This window comes from Ctenopharyngodon idella, chromosome 2 (assembly GCF_019924925.1).
Source record: "Ctenopharyngodon idella isolate HZGC_01 chromosome 2, HZGC01, whole genome shotgun sequence".
Taxonomy (NCBI): Eukaryota; Metazoa; Chordata; class Actinopteri; order Cypriniformes; family Xenocyprididae; genus Ctenopharyngodon; species Ctenopharyngodon idella.
In genome coordinates, this window is record NC_067221.1 from 37,244,174 (window position 1) to 37,269,785 (window position 25,612).

The window sequence follows — 25,612 nt, forward strand, 5'->3', positions numbered from 1 at the left end:
AGTTACTTATAATGTACTTGCGTTACATACTGTAAATTAGTTCAACAGTTCTGTTCAAATCAATATCAAATTTAAAATCTAAATTTGTCGTCTAAAGGTAAAAGTGAACGCTGCCTCTTTAAAATCGTTATCTGTAGTGCAGTTGCGCGTGAGTTCATAGCTTTGCACCAGTTGGCTGTGTAGTTACTGTCTGAAGATATAGGCAGAAGCGAGTGGCTGTTTTGCAGAATGGAAATAATCCAATTACTTCACTTTTTGAAGTAATAGGCAAGAACATTACTGTAAAATGTAAGCTATGTCCTAGGGAGAAAAAACTGCGCGCGCTCTCTGAGAGACGGTCTTCAGTCAGCGCGCTCTCAGCCAAAGCGCACACACATAGCGGCCTCTCGCGAGTGTCAGATTTTCTCGGTTTATTACACATAAACGTTCAAATACACAGACAGTTGTGTCAAAATGCCCGTCTTGGCGTATATTCGCGTTGGTTATGTGAATGTGAACAGCATGTGTAACAGCATATTGTCTCCGTCCATTAGGTCTTAGTGACAGCAGCCTTTAGAACATGCTACTGTCTACTATTGGTTGTCTGTATTATAAATGATAATCAAATAACAAAAGAAAAGCTTTAATAAGGATTAATCTAAATTTAATTTATACAGTTATGACTATGCAGAGTTATTTTGTATTTGATTATTCAATTTCTGTTTTTTTTTTTCTTCTTTCTGTGGTATTTTTACTTACTACTATTAGACCTACCTGGAAAAAAATATGTAGCATTGTTTTATTTGTATTTTTATATATTTTTACCGTGGTATCGACTTTGGTATCGAGTATTGTGCACTTTTGGTGGTATCGGTACCGACTACTAGATTTTTTGGTATAGTGACATCCCTATTTGTTACTAAAAAAAATTTAAGTATTATAAAATAAATAAAAGTATTATAGTATATGTTTTAATAAATTTAAAATGTTTTAAAAAGCTATAAAAGGCTAAACTATTCCATGTTTGACTAAATTATTAAAAGAGTTTCCTTTCTATTGTCTATCCGGTCAAGGTTATAGGGAAGAAGTAATTAGTGTTACTTATTGAGTAATTAAATTACTTTTCAGACAGAGTAATTAGAAAAGTATTTTAAATACATTATTAATGATGTAATTAGTAATTAATTACTTTTTGGAAGTAACTTACCCAACACTGGTGGCCACACAAAATATTGACACTTTGGGCCCAATTTGGACATTTTCACTTAGTGGTGTACTCACTTTTGTGGCCAGCGGTTTAGACATTAATGGCTGTGTGTTGAGTTATTTTGAGGGGACAGCAAATTTACACTGTTATACAAGCTGTTTACTCACTACTTTACATTGTAGAAAAGTGTCATATCTTCAGTGTTGTCACATGAAAAGATATAATAAAATATTTACAAAAAATGTGAGGGGTGTACTCCCTTCTGTGAGATACTGTTTATATATATACATCCTGTTTGCATTGAGCCCCCTCCACCCACAAGACTTTCGAAAGTTTCTTGCGTCTTTGCTTGCGTTGTTTGATTGACCTTTACGGGAAGACACTGTGGTTAGGCAAGCCAGTAAGTTGTTTATTTCTCTGCTCTGAAAGTAGATGTAAGATTGAAGCCTATTCATAAATTATCTGCACATACAATTGTATCATGAACTGTATGTTGTTGTTGTTGTGCATGCTCTGTATATGACATTACAGCTAAACAGCATACATTACAGCTAAACAACATACAGCTAAACAACAAAGCAACATATTGTTGCTTTGAGTTTACTGGTGTGTGATTACGCTAATAATATCTGCAACACAATCACTGATATTGACACGCAGTGATGTTTTACTTGTGCTTGAAAGGGGAAGTTTAATAAAGATTTTATTCATTTTAGCTTGGTTTTGAATGATCTAAAATTTCCATGATGAATGTTAATTTCTGTATCTAAAATGTTTTTCTTTTTTGTAGTCAAAAAGCTTTAGTAAACAAGAGCAACCTTCAAAGTTTGCATCAGACATGACCTAATTTCAATGTTTGTGTTCTGACAATTTTCAACCCCCCCCCCAAAAAAAGAAAAAAAAAAAAAAGAAGTTTGCTCCTTTTCAATTTATGCATGTAAATGCAATACACATGCTAACGCCACCCACTGTTTCCTGTTGCTAGCAAGTGGAACTTAAAAAAAGGTACCATACAAAAAATCGTTACAGAGCCATTGCACATTTCAGCACAGCACTTCTCTTAAATCTGCTCATCTCTTTGGAAAATGCGATACAACGAGACAGACTGTTCTACATCACATTTTAGATATCCACTTTTCACTTCCACCTACAGCATTGTGCTGCTGTTGGGTTTTCCTCTGAACTCCGTGTCTCTTTGGATATTGCTATGTCGGAATGGCTTGAAGAAATCCGTTCCGGTGATCTACATGGCCAACCTGGCCTTATCGGACCTTCTTTTCACGCTCTCCCTGCCCTTTCGGATCTTCTACTTTGCCACAGGTCGATGGACGCTGGGAAACTTTCTATGCATGATTCCAGGGACCCTCTTTGCCGTCAACATCTATTCAAGCTCCTTGTTCATTACTCTCATTAGTGTGGACCGGATGCTGGCCGTGGTGTATCCCCTGAGATCTAGGCCTTTCCGGACGGCACCGGTGGCCTGGACGCTGTGTGTGACCGTGTGGTTGATCATTGCGGGATTGGCAGTGCCAACTGCTTTAAACCACCCCGAAAATGAGGACAAAAACTGTAGCGTTACGCGTTGTTTTGAAAAATACACAAGTGATGAATGGAAAAAAGGATTCATCATCCTCTGCTGTACCACTTTCTTAGGTATTTTAGTACCTTTTGGTATTATTCTGGGCTGTACGGTGGCAGTCGTGCGGCAGTTGAGAGGCTACAGCATGACGACTTCCTCGAGCACCACCGAGCTGAGCAAAAGCAAGATTGTGAATCTCTTTCTGTCCAACTTGCTCATCTATGCCATTTGTTTTATCCCCTTTCACATTGCTTTCATCCTCTTAGGCGTGAACAAAGTTGGAATCTGGCATGAACAAAAATATCAAGACTTTTTCTTTAACCTGCAAACTGTTACCATGTGCATGGCCAGCACGAACAGCTGTCTGGACCCCTTGATCTACTACTTCAGCTCAAAGAGAATACAAGGTAGGGGCAGATGCGATTCTTCTTCCAAAAGCATCGGTCTCGGCCTGGTCCAGAGCACGAGTTGGACAGGACAGTAAAGCAACAAACTATCAGAATAACTCGTGTTGTTGAGGTAAACAAGAGGAAATGGTTATGCAAAAAACCAAACACTGTAACAAAAGCTGACTCACGCAAGAGAATGTTGCACGTCTCCTCTCATGTGCACCGCGTGAAAAAGTTGCAAATCTGTTTAGTTCGCTTGGGCGTTCTAATGCATGGTGTGTAAAAAGGGAAGAAAATGTTGAGGAATCATTGCCTGCCAATGTGACATGAATACTTTAATGTGTTTTTGGTAAACATGCATTGTTGCACATGTAGCAAATCATCAACAAAGCTGTATAATTGCTTTTCACTGAGAGCCAAAAGGTTGTAGCTAAAAATTTTGGCCCCTCTAGCCATGCAATTGCTGTGGTTTCCTTTTTTTTTTTTTTTTTTTACCGCATTAGCTGCACTGTAATCTCTACCAGCATTATCATAGTTTGTCTTTTTTATAATTGTGTTTTTGTGTCATTAGTTGAATTTATATTTACGCAAGACTGCTCTGAGTTTTTGCAAAGTATATACACTTTTACTTTAGTGTCATGCATTATGTTAGCAGAAATAAACTGAACATACTTCTGCAAGTTTAATCAACGACTTTTATATCTTCTCAGATGATACCTGCAGTATAATGGTTCCTCACTTTTATCTAACTTTAACTGAGATGTGTGTGAGAAACATTCACACAGTTGCATGAAGCTCACAGGCTGGCAAAAAGGAAGTGAAAGCTACATTTTTGAGTCAACAACTGTGTTGAACTCCACACCCTCTCCTGTTGTTTCACACAAGGGTTCTTATTATTTGTGGTTTGTGAAGCAAGTGCCCGAAAGGTCTATTGCATGCTATTTAAAACAGGCTATATTTATTGCATACTAAATATACTTAAAACATATTTAATGACACATCACTTAAGACCAGGGTTGGGGAGTAACGAAATACATGTAATTATTTACATATTTAAAATACAAAATTTGAGTAACTGTATTTCATTACAGTTATATTTTAAATGGGTGGTAATCAAATTACAGTTACATCTGAAAAGAAAGTGATTACTTTGAATTTTAGTCATTTATTTCATTTAAACATTAATGTAAACAGCAAATGGTGATTCTCTGACTCTGACACTGCAAAAGCATCCGAAGCTACAGTTCTGCTCATATTCATACTCCATTGAAGAATATGCAACATTTTGGATATTCTGCACAAAAATTGCATGTTATTTTTATTTAGTACTGTCCTGTATAAGCTATTTCACATGACAGATGTTTACTCCACAAGACAAAATGTCTGAATTTATAAAAATTTGGCTTATTCAAAAATGTACATACCTTTAAATCTTAACTGTCTGTCATTACCTGAATGATCCACGACTGTTTTCATGTTTTGTGATAGTTATTTGTGAGTCCCTTGTAATTGTAAAAAAAAAAGTAATTGCGACTTTTTATCTCACAATTCTGACTCTTTTGTGTTTTTAAGTCAGGATTGGGAGATGTAAACTCACAATTGCAAGTTATAAAGTCAGAATTACGTAATAAAAACGTGAAATTCTGACTTCTTTTCTCGCAATTCTTGCAAGACTTTTCTTCTCAAAATTGAGTTTATAACTCAGAATTCTGACTTTTCTCAATATTGCAAGTTTATATCTCAAAATTCTGACTTTAACTCGCAATTAAAACTTTATATCACGCAATTCTGAGAAAAAAGTCAGAATTGTGAGATAAAAACTCGCAATTACCTTGTTTTTGTGTTACATATTAGTATTCCAAAGTATTTTAAAGTATTTAGATTAAGTTACAAAACTTGGGTAATCTAACAAGATACGTTACAAATTACTTTTAAAAGCATATATTTTGTAATCTGTAGTGAAACACATTTCAAATGTAACCTGCAGCCCTGCTTAAGACTTAAAATAAAATTATAACTAAACTTTATTTGGAGTACTGCACATTTCTTAATATTATGCCTTTTAATATCACTATTGATACAGATTGTATGATCTTTGTATAATATCAGTCTTTAAATGCAAGATAAAGTGTACATAAAGTATACTTGCAATAGTTCCACTTTAACACAATCAGATATCCTCAAATATATTTTTAGTTGGACCTCAGCACAATTAAAGTGCATTAAGTAGCACCAAAATTAGTTGTTCCAATTTAGCAGACTTTAAGTATACCAAAAATACAATTTCAGGGTATTTTTATATGCCACATAAATATGTAAATGTATTTGTAGTATACTGATCACAAACTAAATGCATTTTAAATACGTATTAGTAATTTTTTTCACTAGGGTAAAAGAGCTGTAATGATCAACAGGATGCAGAAGTAGGGTTTCAGCAGTTTATTGATGGATTTTACAAGCGATTATTATTTACAAAGCGAGAGCAGCAGAATAGAGTGCATCAAATCAAACGCCTCATTTATTCCAGACAAAACTTGCTACACCAGTATGTGGAAGAGGAACAAACACATATAAATGGTACAATTAGAAAAAGTGCAAGCGATATGAAATGATTCCATCTCAGACAGGTCTAAGGATCCACCATTATTCATGGATGAATCATACATTAAAAAAAGGTAAAGGAACAGCAAGAAATACATTTTTCACATCTGTGCCTAAGAAGATTAACCTTTAATCAAATTCAAAACAATCTGAAGCCTATTTTCATCAGAATGGAGATAACATCTCACCATTTAGAGATGATAAAAGGCTTCAAACCAACATCCGGTGGATAGTTTTTCACCTCTTCTACAAACTTTATTTGCACATAATAAAGAACAATACACAGCGTATTTAAACATGATAAACTGCTCAGTTAAATCGACATTACTACAAAGAAATGGATGTCAAGTTAGGAAATCCAAGATAAGAAAACTTAATATTGCTTATATCACGTTCAAAAAACCCACGCTATGACTTAAATAACAGGCTTGAAGTCATACATTTCTAAAATATGAGGTATACATCTTTTGGCATTGAAGACAATTTTCTAATACTGGATTTCTTCTATAACACAGGAGGAAATGATCAACATGTTTGGACAGATGAAACAAACCACAGGAACTGCCATCAGTCTACACAAACTGTGGCATTACAGAGAAAAAAAGAAATGCGCAAATCATTCGTCAGTGCAAGCCAGAATATAGACGACGTCAGAGACTAATCTCACAGTTATTTTCGAGGACACTTCCCCAATGGAAAAAAAAGAAAGAAAAACAAATAACCTGAGAGTGAAATACAACTACAAACTTCAGAATATGCAAATCAAAACTTTGTAAAATAATTTAGACAAAGACAAAACAACACATACTTGGGTGAAAAAAAAAGTAATTACAGCTTATCCTTGGAAAAAAATGAACCAACAAATACACAAAGATGGCATTATGTAACATTATGTACAGGTTTATCATGCTGATAAAGTGCTGTTAAGCTGGACAGATGGGGAAGGGTCGCTTTTGGGTTTTGCTCAGTAGATTTGAGGAGAAAGGAAGGAAACTACAGCAGGAGTCGGTCGCAAATCATCGTCTCCACGACAAACGTGTTCTCGAAGTGCCGGATGCTGTGGCAGTTCCTGGCCTCTCTCTTATCGATGTCTGAGGAAGAAGCAGATTCGAGTTGGATTAAATGGACTGTTTCTTATAGGACTCAAATGCTGTGTAAGTGGGATGAACACATACTAATTGATTTCAAGTGTTCAACATCATAGTTCAGGATGGATTTTTGTGCTGCCCACCCAGTTTGGAAAGCATGTTACACTACCATTCAAAAGTCTGGATCAGTAAGATTTTTTAAATGTTTTTGAAAGAAGTCTCTTATGATCACCAAGGCTGCATTTATTTGATAATACATACATAAAACAGTGATATTATGAAATATTATTAGAATTTAAAATAGATTTTCATTTCAAAACGTAATTAATTTATGTGATGTCAAAGCTGAATTTTCAGCATCATTAATCCAGTCTTCAGTGTCACATGATCCTTCAGAAATCATTCTAACACAGTGTCCTAACCAGACGCAACGACACGCAATTAACTGTAGAAATGATTCTGAAATTTTTCTGCGACGTCGCAGCTGGAACAACAACACAAAGTATGCCAATGATAATCTCAGGTACTGTTTATGAGCTTTATTAAATGTTAAAAGCGTCTGAAGTTTGAATATCATTTGTGTGTATTTTATAGCGTACTGAAAGCAACAATGGACAATTTGCCCCAGATCTTAGAAATGAATGGTACCAAGAATGTTCAAACTGTCAACTCATTGTGAACAAAAGTGTGTCATCTATGACAAAAATTATTACAGTAACTCAGTATGTATTTTCAATAAAGTTAAAATGGTGTATTATTCATGAATTTGATTATGTACTTATCCATTTTGCTGCGAGTGGTGAGAGCTTGCCGAGAGCATGTCCTCGCGCTCTTCTGATTAAATCTGTGATTTTTGATTTATTTTATCACATCTCAAAGTTGAGTCGCGTCTGGTGTGGACAGACAAATTGTTTGTTGCTGGAATCTTATCGCATCGTGTCTGGTTAGGACACGGTGTAATATGCTGATTTAGTGCTTAAATACATTTATGATTATTTCCAATGTTGAAAACATATTAAGTAGTGCTGCTTAATATTTTTGTGGAAATGGATGCATTTATTCAGGATTCTTTGATATTCAAAAGTTTAAAATGTATGTCTTTACTGTCACTTTTTGTCATTGTAATGTGTCATTGCAAGTATTAATAATATTATTATTATTATTATTATTATTATTATTATTATTATTATTATTATTATTATTATTAATAAAAACCCCAAACTTTTGATTTTTAATGTATTTTTTCATAGAGAGATGTATAAACAATTCAAAACAGGCTTTCATGACGTGTAAAACTATAGTAACCACTACTAACTACTACCGAAGATTTACTAGACTACCCAAAATGCTGCAGAGAGATCCAAAGAAAAGCTCTGTTTCCATAGACCCAACTACGTAACCAGCAACCCACCTAATGTTAGATGATTCTGCCACTTTAGAGTATTAAATAAAGAAAAAAAAAAAAAAAACCTAAATTGTAATCGGAAGTGTACACTTTTGTACCCTCACTTTTTTTCTTTGAAATTTACATATATTTTTTTGTTTCAAATCATAAATGTTTTAATCAAAAATGTCTTAATCATGAGGCTGGCCGAATTGTGAAAGAATTGTGAAATTTCTATTCTTTTTTTGAGAGGATGAACTCTGTGGTCATTCTTGGTGTGGCACAAATGTTGCAAGTCACCGCATTTCTATTTCCTGTGGCTTCCCAGACACCATCTGCACATAGATGAGTGAGAGGAAGTTCTTATGGAGCCAAACTACAGCTCCCACACTGCATCACTACCCACACCTCAGCCTCTGCATCACCCAAGAGAGATGCCCCTTTGATCCAAACGACAACTCCCACAATGCATCAGTGTCTGACGTGCATCACATCCCCCTCTGTGTGGTTTCCTAACTGGAGATGTTCTGTGTACTATACAAACGTGAGTCATGCTTGCACACCCACGTTCACACGCATTAATCAGGATGAAGATTGGTGTCAGCGTGCCACATGCACTGGATTAGAAAGAACGCAGTACATGCCCATATAGATCTGAATGCAATAATTTCTTTTAGACCAAAGTACTCAAACTCATAAAAAGAGGAAGATGCTGCTGTTGTAACCAGCAACAGTTAATGTGGTTGATTGTCACAAGATAACTGGGAGCACAGAAAATAAAAGAAGAAGAAAAAAAAAAAAAAAAAAAAACCGGAAGAAAATGAGCAGATAGACCACAGCCACATCTGTGTGCGCGTATGTGCAGGTGCCAGTAACGTAACATAAGAAAATGAAAGGCACAATTAAAAACTAAAAAGCTTTTACATCTTCTGGACAAAATATCACTGATATTTTATTCAGAAGATGTAAAAGCTTTTTAGTTTAAATATACAAAAGTCACCGATGATGCTTGGATGTTGTTATACAGTCACTAAGATGTAAAAAACAAAAATGCAAGATTTTAAATCAAGCCTTCTGGATTTTATCCATTTATTTTATACTTTTTATGGCCATGCAGGCAAAAATTAGGTTTTTACTTATGAATAATATCATAATTTGTGTGGCTTATTAAGAAAAGATCTGCTAATGACTATTCTTGTGTCACAGAGCACATACAGAGCAGAATGATAAAAGTAGGGTTACTGGTTTGGAATAAAGAAGACTTTTTATTTTATTTTTATTTATTTATTTATTTAAATATTTTTATTTACTTGATTTTTTAAGTCTTTTCTAAATCACCAAAGCTGCATTTATTTGATAAAAAATACATTAAAATCAGTAATATTGTGAAATTTATTTCAATTTAAAATAACTGTTTTCTATTTTAATATATTTTAAAATATCTAATTTATTCATGTGATGCAAAGCTGAATTTTCAGCATCATTACTCCAGCCTTCAGTGTCACGTGATCCTTCAGAAATCATTATAATATGCTGATTTGCTACTCAAGAAACATTTATTATTATTATTATTATTATTATTAATGTTAAAAACGGTTGTGGCTAATATTTTTGTATAAACCGTGATATACTTCCAAGATTGGGGTAAGACAAAAAAAAAAAAAAAAAAATTAATACTTTTATTCAGCAAGGACACATAACATTTATCAAAAGCGCCAGTAAAGACATTTATAGTGTTGCAAAAGATTTCTATTTCTAATAAATGCTGTTCAACTTTCTATTCAAAGAATCCCAAAAATGTATCATGGTTTTCAGCCTTGATGAGACTTCTTTCAAAAAAAAAAAAAAAAAAAAAAAAAAATTATTAAAATCTAAATTATTCCAAAATATTTGATCTCTCTCTATGCAAACCAAAGTTTAATATTTAGTGTTAAGGGTTTGCTCAAAACACAAATCCCAAGTATGATCAATGGTAATAGTGATAATAATCTCAATGAACTTAGCAAACACCAATAATAAAAGTCATGAAACTCACGTCTTTGGCTACTACGGCGTCTCAGCCTGTAAGTTTCTTTTCCGTAACAGAGCCGGTGGATGAAGGGTCCCAGCTGACGCATGTTCCTAACGCGTCCCGTCACCACCATCTCCTCCTGAATGATATAGGTCTGGGGCAAATACATCCCCCGCTGCAGAAAAACAAATGCATTCAAACGGTCACATGGGACTGCAGACTTCATTCCATCAACATTGACACATTGGCTATGATGAATCAAACATTAGAAATCTGTGCATCGCCTCTGCAAAGGAAATGACAAGTTCCGTTTAAGGGTTGCACACATTCTGAAAAATAAAAATTCCATGATTTTTTTTCAGAATTTATGGATTAAATAAATAAATTCTACTAGAAGAAATGTAAAAAAAAAAAAAAAAAAAAAAAAAAAAAAAAAGAATAATAAAAAAAAAAAATCAATTTAAATGTACAAAATTGAATAATTTTAATTTATTAATTTCTTTAAATATAAAATGCACATTTATAAAGAAATTTCATGACACTGCCATGTCTTTAAAAAATTTCCCTGATTTTTCCAGGCTTTCCATGACCAAGGGAAAGTTTTTTTTTCAACAACTGGATTTCCAAAGGTTCATTTTTACTCTTCCACATTTTATATTTCAGAAATAAAGGCTGCACATCAAATGTGTGACTCACGAACTGATACCTTTTGTTCAAGTGTTACATAAAATTTTATGCAATCTGTTACCTTGACATTGACAAGCAGCTCCCACAGGTTCCTGGGCGGCATGACGATTGTCGTATTGAGCTCAATGACGTAGCACTTATCCAACGCAATGTCGTAGTAAGCTGTGAGTCCCTGTTAATGAGAAACACCTCCGTTAAAAACGACTCTAGAGCTCGAAAAATGTATGTTAAAGTTTAATATATACACTGACTTCTGTGTAAAAGTTTGGGGTCAGTAAGATTTTTTTTAAATACTTTTACTTTTTTTATACATTAAATTGATGAAGTGACAGTGGACATTCATAATGTCACAAAAGATTTCCATTTCCAAAACAAATGCTGTTCTTTTGAACATTCTATGCATCCATATAATGATTTCCACAAAAATACTGTTTTCAACATGATAATAATATGTAATGTTTCTTGAGCAATTAGCAAATTAGAATGATTTCTGAAGGATTGTGTGGCACTGAAGACTGGAGCTTTGCCATCACAGTATAAATGACATTTTAAAATATATTAAAATAGAAATCAGCTATTTTTAATGGTAATAATATTTCACAATATTACTGTTTTTACTTAATATTTGATCAATTAAACCCATATGGGAGAACAAAATGTTCTGATTTCTGCCAGACTGACATTCTCATAGATTTATAGCTGCTGGGAACTTGAGAATGTGGCTTTCACAGAAACATTTGCATGTACTCCTGTGCCTGGCACATTGCGCTGCATATTAAACAATGATTTCAGCAGACAAAAGGTTTCCTTAGAGATGGTTCACAGTCCATCTGGGGGAGCTGTGATGACTAACGGCATCTTTTGTGCAGCCAAAGAACTAGAAGAAACTGTACTAGAGCTAAATGGGCAGAACTTCACTTCACATCTTGGAAAGATCCTCACCCTGTGAAAGTCGTGAATGATATCAGCTGGGTCACTACTTCCGAAGTCGGGCACTGGCACGCTGATCTGCTCGTAGTTATCATCCAGGTAGATGCCGACGTTTTCCTCTATCTCCTGCCGTCCGAGTAACGGGGCGAACAGGGGGTCTTCGTACATCACCCGACAGTGGAACAAACTGTCCTCTGGGATCTGGGGAAAGAAAGCAGAACAGTTTATTATAGGACACTTGAACTATTCTAGTGAACGGAAGACTGAGTAAAAGAGCCGGCAAGGTGTTGCTATGGTGATCACTATGGCAATAAACTTGTTCGTGAATAAAAGATTATTAACAGATCCGATGACGTCTAGAGTCTCACCTGAGGGCTGAAGTAGTATCGGTACAGGCATACAGATGCCATGATCAAGCCTGACAGGAAGATCACAAGGCCGAGCACGACGCACCAAAGGCCTCTAAAGGGAGTCTTCTTAGATCTTACCGGAAGCACCAACTCATCCTTCTGGGAAACACAAAACAATTTCAATTAGGATTAATAAATTCAGACACTTGGTATGCTTTTCATTGGCTGTTTGGTAGGGATGCACCGATATGAAAATTTTGGCCGATACCGATAATTCTTTATATTTGAAAGTCGATAACCGATAAATTTGCCTATAAATCTAAATCCTAATTTTTATATAATTTTTGAGAGCCTGATTACAAAAACAAAAGTCTCACCATTAAAAAGCCATGCCCCAAGCACACAATTATGATGTTATATTATATCATTATAATTTTATGTAGCCTATATGACAGATTTGCGCTGCACATGTTGTACTTAACTGCATTTTCCTTTTTGAAGTGACTCCAATCATATTTCAAGTAATTCAAAACCATTATGGTGAACAGTGCGCATCTGAAGTGTCTCAGCTGAAGGAAATAATCCATTATTTATTGGCTTTATTTTATATATATATGCCACATTTTCTTATCGGGCCGATAACGATATGGTGGCCGATATATTGTGCATTCCTACTTTTTGGGTCTGGGCTGATTCATACTTGACAAAACAAGTCAAATATACCATGCATGCTTATTGAATGTTTAATTTCAAAATTATAGGCAATGATAAGGCTTATGGTTGATCTACATATCTCAGTTTTTCCATACCAAAATCTGTATGTGCAAGCTGCCATAAATCAGTCTGCAAAAGATGGTTTTCTTACTTAGTATTTTTGTCTTTTCTAGTATAACTATCAAAATATTCTTAAATCAAGATACATTTACTTGATATGCAAAAAGACTGGATATAATAAAGGGATGGTTCACCCAAAAATGAAAAAAATTGTATCTTTTTTGTCATTCCAAACCCATAAGACTTTGGTAAATCTATGAAATGCAAAAATATTTTTAATGAAACCTGAGAGGTTTCAGTCCAGGTAACCAAAACTGACAAGATATGCGATGCACAAAGAATGTGTGTTTATATAAGAATAAAATTAAAACTATCATCATAAAAAAAAAAAAAAATCTAAACCTATTGATCATATAAAGAGATGAAGAAGAAATTTGACATTTTTCATTTGGGTTTCAAAGATTAACCTAAGTCTTATGGATTTTGAATGGCATGAGGGTGAGTTAACTGATGACAATTTTCATTTTTACTGAAAAATGTATCAAAATGAAGTGGGTTTATGCCTAAAAGATAGAGTACTTTATTCAAAAGAGAAAACAAGATTATTTTTCTGACCACACTGACAGATATATTTCTTGTTTAAGCATAAACTCACTTTTTTCCTATTATATATATTTTTTTTTTTTTCTGAAAAAACAAGACTTAATATATGAATAGTTGTAATACATATATTTGTAATGAAAAACAAGACAAAAGTACAAAACCATTTTTTGCAGCTCTTTACTTTCAGCACCCAACTGCGCCAATAAATTAGTCACGGCCGCGTCTCAAGACGTCAGGTGGCGTGAGCAATCCATCCGCCTCCAGTCTCTCAGAGACGATGGTTCCGAGGACACCAGCTCGGATCGGCCCACGCAAGCTCTGGATCATCGTGAATCAAACAGACTGCTGACAGAGCTACTATCTCCTCCTGGCAGAGTGATATTTTTAGGCATGTACTGTACTTCCACGCTCCTTATTTGTACAGGAGTTCCTTTCTACGTAGAGAGGACACACAGTAGCAGCGGGTAGGAGACAGTGTGTGGGTACCAGGCTGAAAATAACAGCACTAGTATCAGATTAGATGAATCCACGTCATTTTCACTCTAGTAGAGAAAATGAATGCAGGCACATGAGGTCAAATTGAAAATGTGACGCACTAGAGAAGGGAACGTTCTGTGTCGCCCACAAATGTCCCAGTTTTTAATGCATTTAGATTTCAGTTACTCTGAGCTGAATTGAAGCATTCTCAGAAATTGGAAAATTGTGATATCTGCTGTCAGCATCATATTCCTATGAGCCTCAGACAAAGAAATAAATAAAAGGATGTCAGGCATCCATTTTGTGAAGGAAAAGATCCTATTTCACCCCGGATGGCAGGATCAAGCGTGTGCCTATCCGGGCTGGAGCGAGTACTGAGTGTTCCAGGCTCAAAAAAAACAAAACAAAAAAAAACAAACGGCTGCGGTCATCTGCACTGTTACAGCTCAAGTCAGGTGGTGATAAAAGGATCTGCAGTTGAATAACTACTATCATGGGAACAAACAGCAAGCATCCATATAGAGAACACACACACACACACACACACACACACACACACACACACAAATGTAGCTCAAGCCGATTTGTTTGGCACTAATCTGCAGTGGCGGCTACACGTCGAGGGATGATGTAATGTCATCCTGTTATGCATCTCAATACTGGCTCGCATCCATCAGATGTAAACCAATGCAGAACCTCAGGTCTAAGCCTGTCAAAGTGTTTAATAATATACACTTTAATATTAATCTATTCATAAAACTCTGAGCTGTTCAGTTAGAAATAAGACATCTGATACATATTATCAGTCTGTAATAGTAGAATAAAGACTGTTCTTTAAAAATTCTGAAATCTGCTGTCAGCATCATTTCCCTCTGTGCCGATTAGAACACACACAAAAGAATGGATGTTTTCCTGTGCATCTCAATACTGGCTCACATCTATCAAGTGCAATCCATTGCAGAATTACATTTTCTCCTATTCTTGCTTTAAACATGCACAAGCCTGATAAAGTAAATAATAATAGTATATAACTGCATTAATTTGATAATAATAACTGTATATTATATTATATTATCATTACAATTTTGTCTACTAATCTCCTAATTGGTTTAGGGACATAATAAAGTACAATTATTAAAATGAAATGTTAATTTTTCTTAAGCATAAGTAAAAATAAATTTAAATAATAATAATAATAAAAGAGATAAATGCTTGTTGCATTTTTGATTTCGTTTTGCTGTGAGGAGGAACATGACAAAACAAAGGATGGTTTCACAGCAGACAACAAAACAAAGACAATAATGTGTATTTAAATAGGAAGCTATAACTCACGTGAGAGTATGGCATGTGAATTTCCTCTTTGTCTCCATCGTTCTCCTTTTCCGGCTTCTGTACAGTTACTTGTTGAAAAGATATCTTCACCATTTTGACGTTTCTTCCTAGTTTTCTACGGTCAGGACGTCCAGTAGTGATTGAACCACCAAAGACAGTTCTGAGCTGTGAATGAAACGCTCGACAGAGGGCGAACTTAAAGAGGATTCCCTCGCTTCCGGTACACTTCAAAGTAAGAGTCCACCAATCGGTGTCAATTTTCTAAAATTAGTATCACTCACAATTTCCACACATTAAATAAATAAATAAATAACGGTCTCGTCTATTAACCCTTCCAGATCCGATTTATGCTGCAAGGGACAAGAATTCCTATGCTTTATTTTACATATGCTTGCATATATGCTTGCACATATGCTTATGGTTGCATATGCTTTATGCAACCATATATCATAATCATTTGGGAAAAAATCAGTTTAATATTTTAAAAGCTATTTCTAATGTCTATTACAAAAAACACTGGTTAAACATTCAGATTGTTATACATATGAATTTGTTGTGTTATTTCAAAGAAAACTATTGTGTTCTACAACCATGCAAACTTTTAGCAGTGGTTTCCGGTTATGGTTTTTTTCCCCCACAGTGCCACACCACCAACAACTTTGGCATGTTTCCAAAGAGAAACACATTGAGTTATTATGTATTGTATCAGTGTTGATGTAACCTACTGAGATTTTAATTATATATTGATCCATTGAAATTATAGATTTCATCTGTAATTTGCATAATTAATAGGGAAAGTGAGAATTCTTAATGTATCATGTTTATTTGGCAAATTAATAACCTTGAATGATATATCACAAATAGTGTTTTTCCATGAATGCGATCATACTTTAACAGGAAAATATATAAATCAAAAGTAGGCTAATACCTGGAATACAAAAATGATCCAATGGAACTTTTAAAATTAGCCCTTCATCTCCGCGTGGTCAGGTCTTTGGACTTTTATTGTGGAATTTTTCCACAAATGGATGTCCATTCCGGTTCTATTTTAGCCGTTTACGGTGTTCTACTACGCGTTCTGATTTGCATCAGACTGCCGGAAGTCAATAAATAACTTGACACTGATTAATGCTTTTTATGGCTATGATGCAGGTTAGAATCTATAAATTATAATCTATAGCGCAAATAAATCATAATCAAGTATTTAAAAGCTATGAAACAGAATCATTTTGAATTTTATGTTTTATCTTAGCACTTGGGTTTTTATTTTTTTATTTTAAAAGATTGATTTAGTAGCATTAAACGGGATTCTGTTTAAAGTCCATTTAAATAGGTTAACAAATAAAGCAGATATGTCGTCAAATGTAACCTCTTAAATGTAATAATAAAATATTAAAATGTAGCTAGTAAAATGTGTTTATTTTATTCACTAAAACAATGGGAATTGCTATCTGGGGTAAATATAAGCTATATCCTATATACATATTATTAATGTAAATATGACATTGACCTGACATGATCTAACATGGTTGTTAAATTTCAACACACCAGAATGCTTTCATTTTCATATGCTTTGCATTACATTCATATATACACGGCCTCATTACAGACAAGCAGGCAATGACGATGTCCCACATACGCACACTGGTGGTGAAATAGGACGTCGTGAATTAGATCAACTGCGAAATGGTGCCGTGAGTGTGCACTGAATTCCAGTAGAGGGCGCAATTTTGTTCTGTTCACATTCAGTTTTAGAACACATAAAAAGCCATTTAGATTATGTATTTGACATTTAGGCTATTTGGTTATGCCTATTTTTTCTCTTAGATCTAGGAAGATCTAGGGTCAGGATAAGCAATAGGAAGTTAAAGTTTATAGTAGGTAGGCTAAATAAACATCTAGCCTATGTCAACCTCATTACATGTATGAAGCTGCTTTAGAGAATTGCCTGTATCATTTGCTTTGATAATGATAAATATTATCTCTAGAGCTGAAGTTTCCTCATTCCGTCTCTTCTCGTTTCTGAGGTCAGTTCTCATTTCATGTCCCTTTACCTTTCTGAAGAGTTTAATTCCATCTGTAATTTCCAAGCATCAAGTTTTCAAACCTCTAAACTTGAAAACCTAAGTTTAATGATTAGATTTTGGAGTAAATATAAATAGGCCTAAGTAGTTGCACAGTTAAAACCTGCAGTGAGAACATAGCCACTTTGAACTTATAGAGTTAGTTCACCCAAAAATGAAAATAATGTAATTTATTACTCACCCTCATGTCATTCCACACCCGTAAGACCTTCATTCATCTTCGGAAAACAAATGAAGATATTTTTGATGAAATCCGATGGCTCAGTGAGGCCTGCATTCACAGCAATGACATTTCCTCTTTCAAGATCCATAAAGGTACTAAAAACGTATTTAAAAGAGTTCATGCGAGTTCAGTAGTTCTACCTTAATATTATAAAGCGACGAGAATATTTTTGTGCGCCAAAAAAACAAAATGACAACTTTTCAACAATATAGTGATGGGCCGATTTCAAAACACTGCTTCGGAGCTTTGCGAATCGAATCAGTGACTTGGAGCGCCAAAGTCATGTGATTTCAGCAGTTTAGCCGTTTGATAGGAGATCCGAGTCACTGATTCTATTCGTAAAGCTCCGAAGCAGTGTTTTGAAATCGGCCCATCACTATATTGTTGAAAAGTCCTTATTTTGTTTTTTTTTTGGCGCACAAAAAGTATTCTTGTTGCTTTATAATATTACGGTAGAACTACTGAACTCGCACAAACTCTTTTAAATATGTTTTTAGTACCTTTATGGATCTTGAGAGAGGAAATGTCATTGCTGTGAATGCAGGCCTCACTGGGCCATTGGATTTAACCAAAAATATCTTAATTTGTGTTCCGAAGATGAATGAAGGTCTTACGGGTGTAGAATGACATGAGGGTGAGTAATAAATGACATTATTTTCATTTTTGGGTGAACTAACCCTTTAATTGAAGAAAATTGAGTTGAAAAACTATAATATGCTGTTAAAGTTTCACCACTTTGTTCTCAGTTTACGGACAGGAATAAATCTGTTAATCTCTATGAATTAGACACAATTTACTAAACTATGATACATAATTATATTAATATAGGCTACTTAATACTACTAATATTGCAGTTTCAATAAGTCAATTTAAGCTTAAGGTCTTCAAACATAAAAAATGAACAATAAACCATTAAAAGATCATAGTTTTCTTGACAGGTGAATACCTGTCACTGAAAACAAAGAAAAGTGTGTTACAATTTTGTCTCTCAATAAATTATTCTAACTTATTGAGTATTATTATTTTTAAAAGGCAGTGAGACATCTATCTACCTATCTATCTACTCAGGGTAGCTGAGCTTAATTTTATTCAGTAAATTGTCCTTTGGTCCATCTACAGGTTCACAGGGTGGGTTGGTTTACAGTGCACAAAGGCATGGCTGTTGATTGGTTGCCAGTCAGTCCATTCACATGTAAATCAGACCTCATAAATGTCCCCCTTCAATCGCCCACTTTGCACAGTATATGTAGTGCTTGTTAGCACAGACTTTTGTCTCGAATTGAACCGCCGACCATCTGCCCCCCATTCAGGCGTCCTCTCAGCGGTCTCAACTGCAGCAATATGGCCCCTGCGTCCCGCAGCAACAGACACGAGGAGGACTATTACGGAATAAAAGACAGAAAGGTACGCAACATGTCTTTTTAATAGCTCAAGGAAAAGTTTATCGACGTTTTCCCTCAACTTAAACGCATTTCTCTCTCCCTCTTCAGACGAGGAAACCTCTGGTGGAGAAAAAGAGACGCGCCCGCATAAATGAAAGTTTACAGGAGCTGAGGCTACTGCTAGCCGACCCGGATGTAAGTTCATTTATCACTTCTTAAAGCATCTGTATCCACCGCCAACATACAGTGCAAAGAGAGTCTTAACATCGCACTTTGCGTCATTTTTTAGGCGCAGGTAAAAATGGAGAATGCCGAGGTGTTGGAAATGACCGTGAAGCGCGTGGAAAGTATTCTACAAAACAAAGCGAAGGGTAAGAGCCGTTTCAAGATCAAGTTTCATACAGGCCTAAAACGGACGCTTTCCGTTGCATTTAAAATGATCCCGAGTCTCATGTAGCTTATTTGGGTCGTGACGTCATACCGCTTTTCTCCTCCGCAGAGGCTGACAGCGTGAACCGCGAAGCTAACGAGCGTTTCGCCGCGGGCTACATCCAGTGCATGCATGAGGTGCACACTTTCGTGTCCAGCTGTCCGGGAATCGACGCGACCATCGCCGCCGACCTACTCAACCACCTCCTGGAATGCATGCCTCTGAACGACGAGGATCGCTTTCAGGACATCCTGTCAGATCTCATGACGGACTCTAGCAACGGTGGCACTTGGCCTGGCGAGCCGACGTACGCTACGCTGTCCCCCGCTGTCAGCAGTGCCTCCTCTGCCTTGTCCCCGGCCCCTTCAACCACCTCCAGCGATGACCTTTGCTCTGACCTGGATGACACAGACACGGAGCACAGCCGCGTCTCGGTGGATGCAAGGGATCAAGCGCCAAGCATGCCAACCATGTACCTCTCCAAGTCCGTTTGGAGACCCTGGTAGTGTCGATTCATGAACATCTGAGTGCATTTTTTTTAGTTTAGAGCTATTAAAACCTGCATTAGTCCAGGATTGAGCACATTTGTGATAGACCATTCATGGACAGTTCTACAGTTGAAATAGGGCATCTGCAATGTTGTTTTTTTTGTCATTTGTCATCGACCTGTGGATACCCCTCAGTAAGCTCTTCTTGGTGCAACAATGTGCATTTCAATCCAGTTTCACACATAGTTTGTATTTTTATTTAATTTTCTTTTGTATAAGCTAAGTTAAAACAACACTGTAAGGATAAATAATATTTCTAGGGAGCGTCTTCCCATTTATAATTATTGTACACTCTTAAAAATAAAGGTTCCATGAAGAACCTTTAACATCCATGGAATCTTTCCATTGCATAAGAGGTTCTTTAGAGTTACACACACACACACACACACACACACACACACACACACACACAAATGGTTCTTTTAAGAACTGTTCACTTCTTTGGGGTTCTCCTATGGCATCACTGTGAAAACTCCCTTTTGGAACCTTTATTTTTAAGAGTGTAGGGTAGGATGTAAATATTTCAATGTCGTGGCTGTAGATATAGATCTCTTGACAATTAAAAGTGTATGTAATCGTTGTGATAAAGGAATTTAAAATAAATAAATGTCATATGTAATGACATTTAATGTGTTTTATATGTGATTGTGACTTCACCCTTCATTAAAATATCATTTTGATTTTCCTACTATAAGGAGTGTCATGTTAAGTCTTGAAATTTCCGTTACAGTAACGCGAATTTGAAGCTTTTCTTGAAATGACGAAGAGCAGATAGAGTTTCTAGGCAGCTGCAGTTGCTTTGATGAAAAAAAAAAACAGGTAACACTCTGGTTATATCACACCTTCTCTACATGTCTGAAAGTGTGAATGTCCGCTTTGGGTATTTTGAGCCTTCAGACGTGTAAAACTTAACACCCATAACGGATTAGCCACACTAGTGTTGCACAGAATGACTAGCTCTAAAAGTTGCAGATCTACTGTCGACTACGTGTTGCTAGTCAAGTCTGTCATCAAAAATAAGTATAGCAAAAACGGCATTTTGGCGGAAAATATAGTTGCCATTGTATTTTTTATATATATATATATATATTTGTAATGGGCAGTAAAAATAAAACAACCTGTCTGCAACCATACTCGCCAACCCACGTGGTTTAGTATAAGTGTTACTCGAAGTTACGGCTTTTTATTTCGTTCCTGATTATGGAAGATATATAGACTATATTATTATTAAAAAGCATGAACTCTTACACAGCTGAGCACAGAAATACGTTATCTATCTACAAATGAAGTCGAAATAGCGAACTCCAAATCAAGTCGAAAATAGAGGCTACGCTATAAACAGAAAACGTTTTCAGAAAACGTTTCAGTAGCTAAGTTACGAAGGCATGATTCCTTGTCTATATTTAGCGTACTGTGAAAAACAATCGCTAATTACAACAAAAGTTAGTCAGTGTGTTAAATAGACGCTCGCGAGGTCGCTTCACCTGAGGTTAGCAACATCAGCTCGCGCGGCTTCCCTGTGTATCGGACGTCAACAAAACATAAGTGACACTTTAGAGACTTACACTTCACAAATATTGACTTACCACAAAACCACTTTGTTTTTTTTTATTTCAAATGTGTAACTTACTAGGGCTGCACGAGACTAAACCTCAACTGATTGCGGCCATAAAAATGACAGAAAAAGTAACTTAGGCTACGCAGCTAAAACCACTGAATAACGACTGAATAAAGAATAGCCTAATAGACCGAGTAGTCCAAATGAATGACCTATAGTTTGAAGATCCGTCTTAGTTTATATAAACCATTAACTGCAGTTTTCCACAACCAAGATTTGAGCACGTTTGATGTAAATACGTATTAACTCTTTTAAATCCACATATAAGGTTCGCAGACTGTTGACAGGTTGTATTCCCACTGCTTTCATCAGGATCAGGGCCGGATTTTCGGCGTTTGAAGGTTGTTGTCTTGGTAGGAGGCCTGGTAGAGCTATTCACACCTTGTCCTTAAATTGGCGCAGGTGTGAAAGAAAGGAACTAGCGCGCCTTTCATGTATGGTGGCACAAACCCCTGTCTGGGCGCACAGCGAGGAGAGTCTGATCACATGAAGGGAAGTTGTGCGTCGGATGTGCGCTGTATAATAATAAAAAAAACGTTTTAACGGTCGTCTGACTTTGAACATATGGCGTAGAATGGGCCCCTCTGTTCCAACGGTCCGTTTGCGCAGGACTGGGCTGTGCACAAGACATTATCAGCTCAGCTAAATACTAGGAAATGGAAATAGGCATTTTATATACAAAAGTATGTTTCAAAGTGACGTTATATACATAAAACAGTCTATATTAGAGGACTGGACAAAAACAACCTCATCATACATTTAATATCACAAAAGACTGACTTTTCCTTCGGACTCTGAACATCTTATAGGCTATAGATGACTTTCAAGTCCAGTGAAGTGACCTTTATTTATATAGCGCTTCATACATTTTGGAAATGATAACAGGAAACTTATGCATTTTGGCTGTTGTTCAGCTGAAGACAGTTCAGTGTTTATTCAGTTCTGTTGTAAAGATCATCATTTATTAAATTAGTTTATCTATAAAGCAGTTCTGCAATGTCATTGTCATCTTTCAATGAAATCCAAGACTGTCTTGATTTCATGTGAATATTTGTACATGGCTAGTGTAAAAAGCTATATGATCAGGACAATATTTTTAAGCGCATAGACATTTAAATGATTTACCAAAAAGTGGTCCGATTTCTCCAACCTCACTGTAGCTACTAAATTCATACACTGTATTTTAAATCTTGATAATCATGAACAAAGACACAGCCGAGAGTAATTTCTTTCTAAAAAATAGACTTTATTTCAAATTATTAAACAACAAAAAGAGTCAGCATAAAGGAATACCACAAGTTTGAAAGTGACAAAATGCAAGGACATTTATATACAACGTGGGCTAAATGTTGTGAAATAGTTTCCTCAATACTAAAAGTTGACCTTCACATGGAGACCTGTGAATCTGATATTTAAACCTTCATTCTGTCCATATGTATAAGGTGTTTTTGAGCTGTAGTAATTGTGGATTTATGGTAATTGAGGTTATACAGCAGGTTTAGGTGGGGGCAGTCAGAGAGATCAGGGTTAGACCTTAGTCTCAGCAGATTTGACCTATGTTTGGGCTTATAAAATGAGACATTTAACACTGAGGTTCTATATAGCAACAGACAATCAGACAAGCAGTCTGAGCAAAACAATAGCACCTAAACCCTTTAGCCCAAAATACTTTTCTGAAAAATTCACCTAATGCTACTAATGCAACTAATGCATTGCACTTGAGGTCTTAACACATTCACAATCTGATCAAATAAGCTGCAAGTGCTAAAGCAAAGTTATCGTGGTTTGTGTACCTTTCAACTGCCCTAGTTTAATAAATTATATTTCAGCTCATAAACTACAATTCCTCAGTGTAGAATTGTGAATTTGAAAGGATGTCAGAAATCTATCCCACAACACAACTATCAAACACCAGAAGAACTGTGTCAAGTGCTTTTACGTCTTTTCAGAAAAAGAAAAAAAAAAAACATATAAAATATTTTCTTTTATAGAAAAAGAAAGTCGCAAAGAAGAAAATAAGTTAGTTTGTATATATACACACAAGGAAAAACTGCCAGGGAAACACTGAAAAGGAAATATTATTCCTTAATATTAAAGTCCAACAGTAATGGTCACTGTACAGCACAGAGTCTGGCTCTAAAGACAGTTCAGACTGTCTGGAAATAATCTGTTGACTTTGATATGCTCTCACACTCACTCACTCACTCACTCATGTATTTACACATCTGTACACACTCACACAAACTAGCAACCAGAACGAGTCTTCGTGAAGGTCTGTGGCTGCGGCAGAAGCATTTTCTCGATGCTAAAATGTCCGCATTGTCCAATCAGATGAGGTCTGTGATTTTACATGTGGAAAAGAGGTCTGGTTTAGGTGACAGGACCTGGACAGCCATGTGCTTTTGAGTGTGAATCTTCACAGCTATTGGCCGGAGGTGCGGTGACATCATTGGTTTCTGATTCCCCCATGTGCAGATCTGGTGGATCCTCCTCTGTCAGGGTTTCACTGACCTCTTCACAGCTGACACACGCCTGCAAATAAACACTTATTAGTCTACATGGTGTGCGTAACTCATTTTATTCTCTATTCTACCATTAAAAAATGTAGCACTTGATTTTATCCATCTGGAATTGACTAGATAGTGAAATGTGGTAAAAGTTATTACTTTTTGATGAAAGTTACAACGACATATCTAAAAATTATTTAACAAAATTCTATTTCACATAACATTTGACCACTGTAATATTATATACACACACTCACACTATTGTTCAAAAAATTGGGGTCAATAAGAAATGAATACTTTTATCCATCAGCAAGGATGCATAAAATTGATCAAAAGTGACACTAAAGCTATTTATGTTACAAAAAAATTCTATTTTAATTTCATTTCTATTTCAAAGAATACTTAAAAAATGTATCAGTTTTCACAAAAAAATTAAGCAGCACAACTTTTCTCAACATTGATAGTAAAAATAAATGTTTGTTGAGCAGCAAACCAGCATATAAGAATGATTTCTGAAGGATCATGTGATACTGAAGACACTAAAAATTCATCTTGCATCACAGGAATAAATTATTTTTTAAAATGTGTTAAAATAGAAAATTGTTATTATATATTGTAATATTGTTTTACTGTATTTTTGATCAAATAAATGCAGCCTTGGTGAGCATAAAAGACTTTCAAAAACATTTAAAAAAATTCTTACTGGCCCCAAACTTTTGAATTGTAGTGTATATCGTCCATGCATCATAATAGGACATCATTTATGCATTAAAAACTGACATTAGTACATATTAGATAAAATATCAATGTATACAGACCTTGACGTCGATGGCTTTGGGCAGTCCGCCTCTTCTCATCCAGGGATGCACTTCCGCCAGCTCTCTCTTCTGATCTTCTGTAAAGCGCGGCTGACTTTTCTGCATCTGCCGCAACTTCTCCCTGTCCTCCCTCAGAACCTTCTGGATGTCACTGCAAAAGAGAAGAATTTGTTTGTGATTTAATGCCATGCTGGCTTCCAAAAAAACAACAAAATACAAGTTTAAAACCTATCCACCTATTTCCTAATGTATCCAGCGTTTTAGATTATGGGAGGCACTTCCAGTTTGGGGAAGTTTCACTCAAAAAGACTGAACAAATCATTTCAAATCATAAGGATGTGCTACAAATAATCCTTATCTGTCAGCTTGAATAAATGAGCTGTAAAATTTCCTTCACGTTTTATTTTCAGACAGCAGGAGAATAACGTAACGCTTGGTATTTTAATGTGACAAGAATGGCAAGAGCTCCTTTATTTTACCCAGTTTTTGAAAATGCTAAGTATAAGTATATGGTTACAGTATAATAAAAGTTACTCCCATAATTCCATACTCTATGAAAAAGGTGGATACAAGCTTGAAAACTGAATGTGGTCTGACTTTGTAAAAGTGAA

At 35.6% G+C, this 25,612-nt stretch overlaps 4 protein-coding genes across 9 annotated transcripts in view; 2 read left to right on the forward strand and 2 right to left on the reverse strand.

The window, feature by feature from the left end:
• The first annotated feature begins 2,177 nt into the window (after window positions 1-2,177).
• On the forward strand, window positions 2,178-9,037 carry lpar5a (lysophosphatidic acid receptor 5a). 2 transcript variants are annotated; one of them, XM_051872480.1, is made up of 2 exons: window positions 2,178-3,172; window positions 8,556-9,037. In XM_051872480.1, exons 1-2 carry the CDS (start codon window positions 2,272-2,274, stop codon window positions 8,570-8,572), a joined length of 918 nt encoding a protein of 305 aa, XP_051728440.1. In that variant the 5' UTR covers window positions 2,178-2,271; the 3' UTR covers window positions 8,573-9,037. The 2 variants fall into 2 exon arrangements, 1 of the variants encoding a protein (XP_051728440.1); XR_007926458.1 differs by lacking the exon at window positions 2,178-3,172 and adding an exon at window positions 6,771-6,909.
• Window positions 5,579-15,600, reverse strand: itm2cb (integral membrane protein 2Cb). Of its 2 annotated transcripts, none has more exons than XM_051872531.1 (6): window positions 15,392-15,600; window positions 12,224-12,364; window positions 11,868-12,056; window positions 10,987-11,097; window positions 10,263-10,413; window positions 5,579-6,846 (listed from the first exon to the last, which is right to left on the reverse strand). In XM_051872531.1, exons 1-6 carry the CDS (start codon window positions 15,482-15,484, stop codon window positions 6,749-6,751), a joined length of 783 nt encoding a protein of 260 aa, XP_051728491.1. In that variant the 5' UTR covers window positions 15,485-15,600; the 3' UTR covers window positions 5,579-6,748. The 2 variants fall into 2 exon arrangements, with proteins under 2 accessions (XP_051728491.1, XP_051728492.1); XM_051872532.1 differs by having other exon boundaries at window positions 12,224-12,361; window positions 15,392-15,576.
• Window positions 15,601-18,738: 3,138 nt separating this feature from the next.
• On the forward strand, window positions 18,739-20,752 carry hes6 (hes family bHLH transcription factor 6). The gene is made up of 4 exons (XM_051872569.1): window positions 18,739-19,102; window positions 19,189-19,275; window positions 19,370-19,451; window positions 19,580-20,752. Exons 1-4 carry the CDS (start codon window positions 19,040-19,042, stop codon window positions 20,014-20,016), a joined length of 669 nt encoding a protein of 222 aa, XP_051728529.1. The 5' UTR covers window positions 18,739-19,039; the 3' UTR covers window positions 20,017-20,752.
• Window positions 20,753-22,901: 2,149 nt separating this feature from the next.
• Window positions 22,902-25,612, reverse strand: part of per2 (period circadian clock 2) — a 36,403-nt gene continuing 33,692 nt past the window's right edge. For all 4 annotated transcript variants that reach the window (XM_051871767.1, XM_051871777.1, XM_051871758.1 and 1 more), the window contains 2 exons: window positions 25,002-25,152; window positions 22,902-24,208 (listed from right to left, as the gene is read on the reverse strand). In XM_051871767.1, the coding sequence (XP_051727727.1) occupies window positions 24,047-24,208; window positions 25,002-25,152 (313 nt within the window). In that variant the 3' untranslated portion in view covers window positions 22,902-24,046. The remainder of the gene's footprint in view (window positions 24,209-25,001; window positions 25,153-25,612) is intronic.

Excerpts from the sequence above, each read along its gene's own strand:
- lpar5a (XM_051872480.1), top strand. The coding sequence starts at position 2,272 with ATGCGATACAACGAGACAGACTGTTCTACATCACATTTTAGATATCCA.
- itm2cb (XM_051872531.1), bottom strand. The coding sequence starts at position 15,484 with ATGGTGAAGATATCTTTTCAACAAGTAACTGTACAGAAGCCGGAAAAG. Across the intron at positions 12,057-12,223 it reads GATACTACTTCAGCCCTCAG|ATCCCAGAGGACAGTTTGTT; the intron begins GTGAGACTCTAG and ends TTCTTTCCCCAG. Across the intron at positions 11,098-11,867 it reads TCATTCACGACTTTCACAGG|GGACTCACAGCTTACTACGA; the intron begins GTGAGGATCTTT and ends TCTCATTAACAG.
- hes6 (XM_051872569.1), top strand. The coding sequence starts at position 19,040 with ATGGCCCCTGCGTCCCGCAGCAACAGACACGAGGAGGACTATTACGGA. Across the intron at positions 19,276-19,369 it reads TACTGCTAGCCGACCCGGAT|GCGCAGGTAAAAATGGAGAA; the intron begins GTAAGTTCATTT and ends GTCATTTTTTAG. Across the intron at positions 19,452-19,579 it reads TCTACAAAACAAAGCGAAGG|AGGCTGACAGCGTGAACCGC; the intron begins GTAAGAGCCGTT and ends TCTCCTCCGCAG.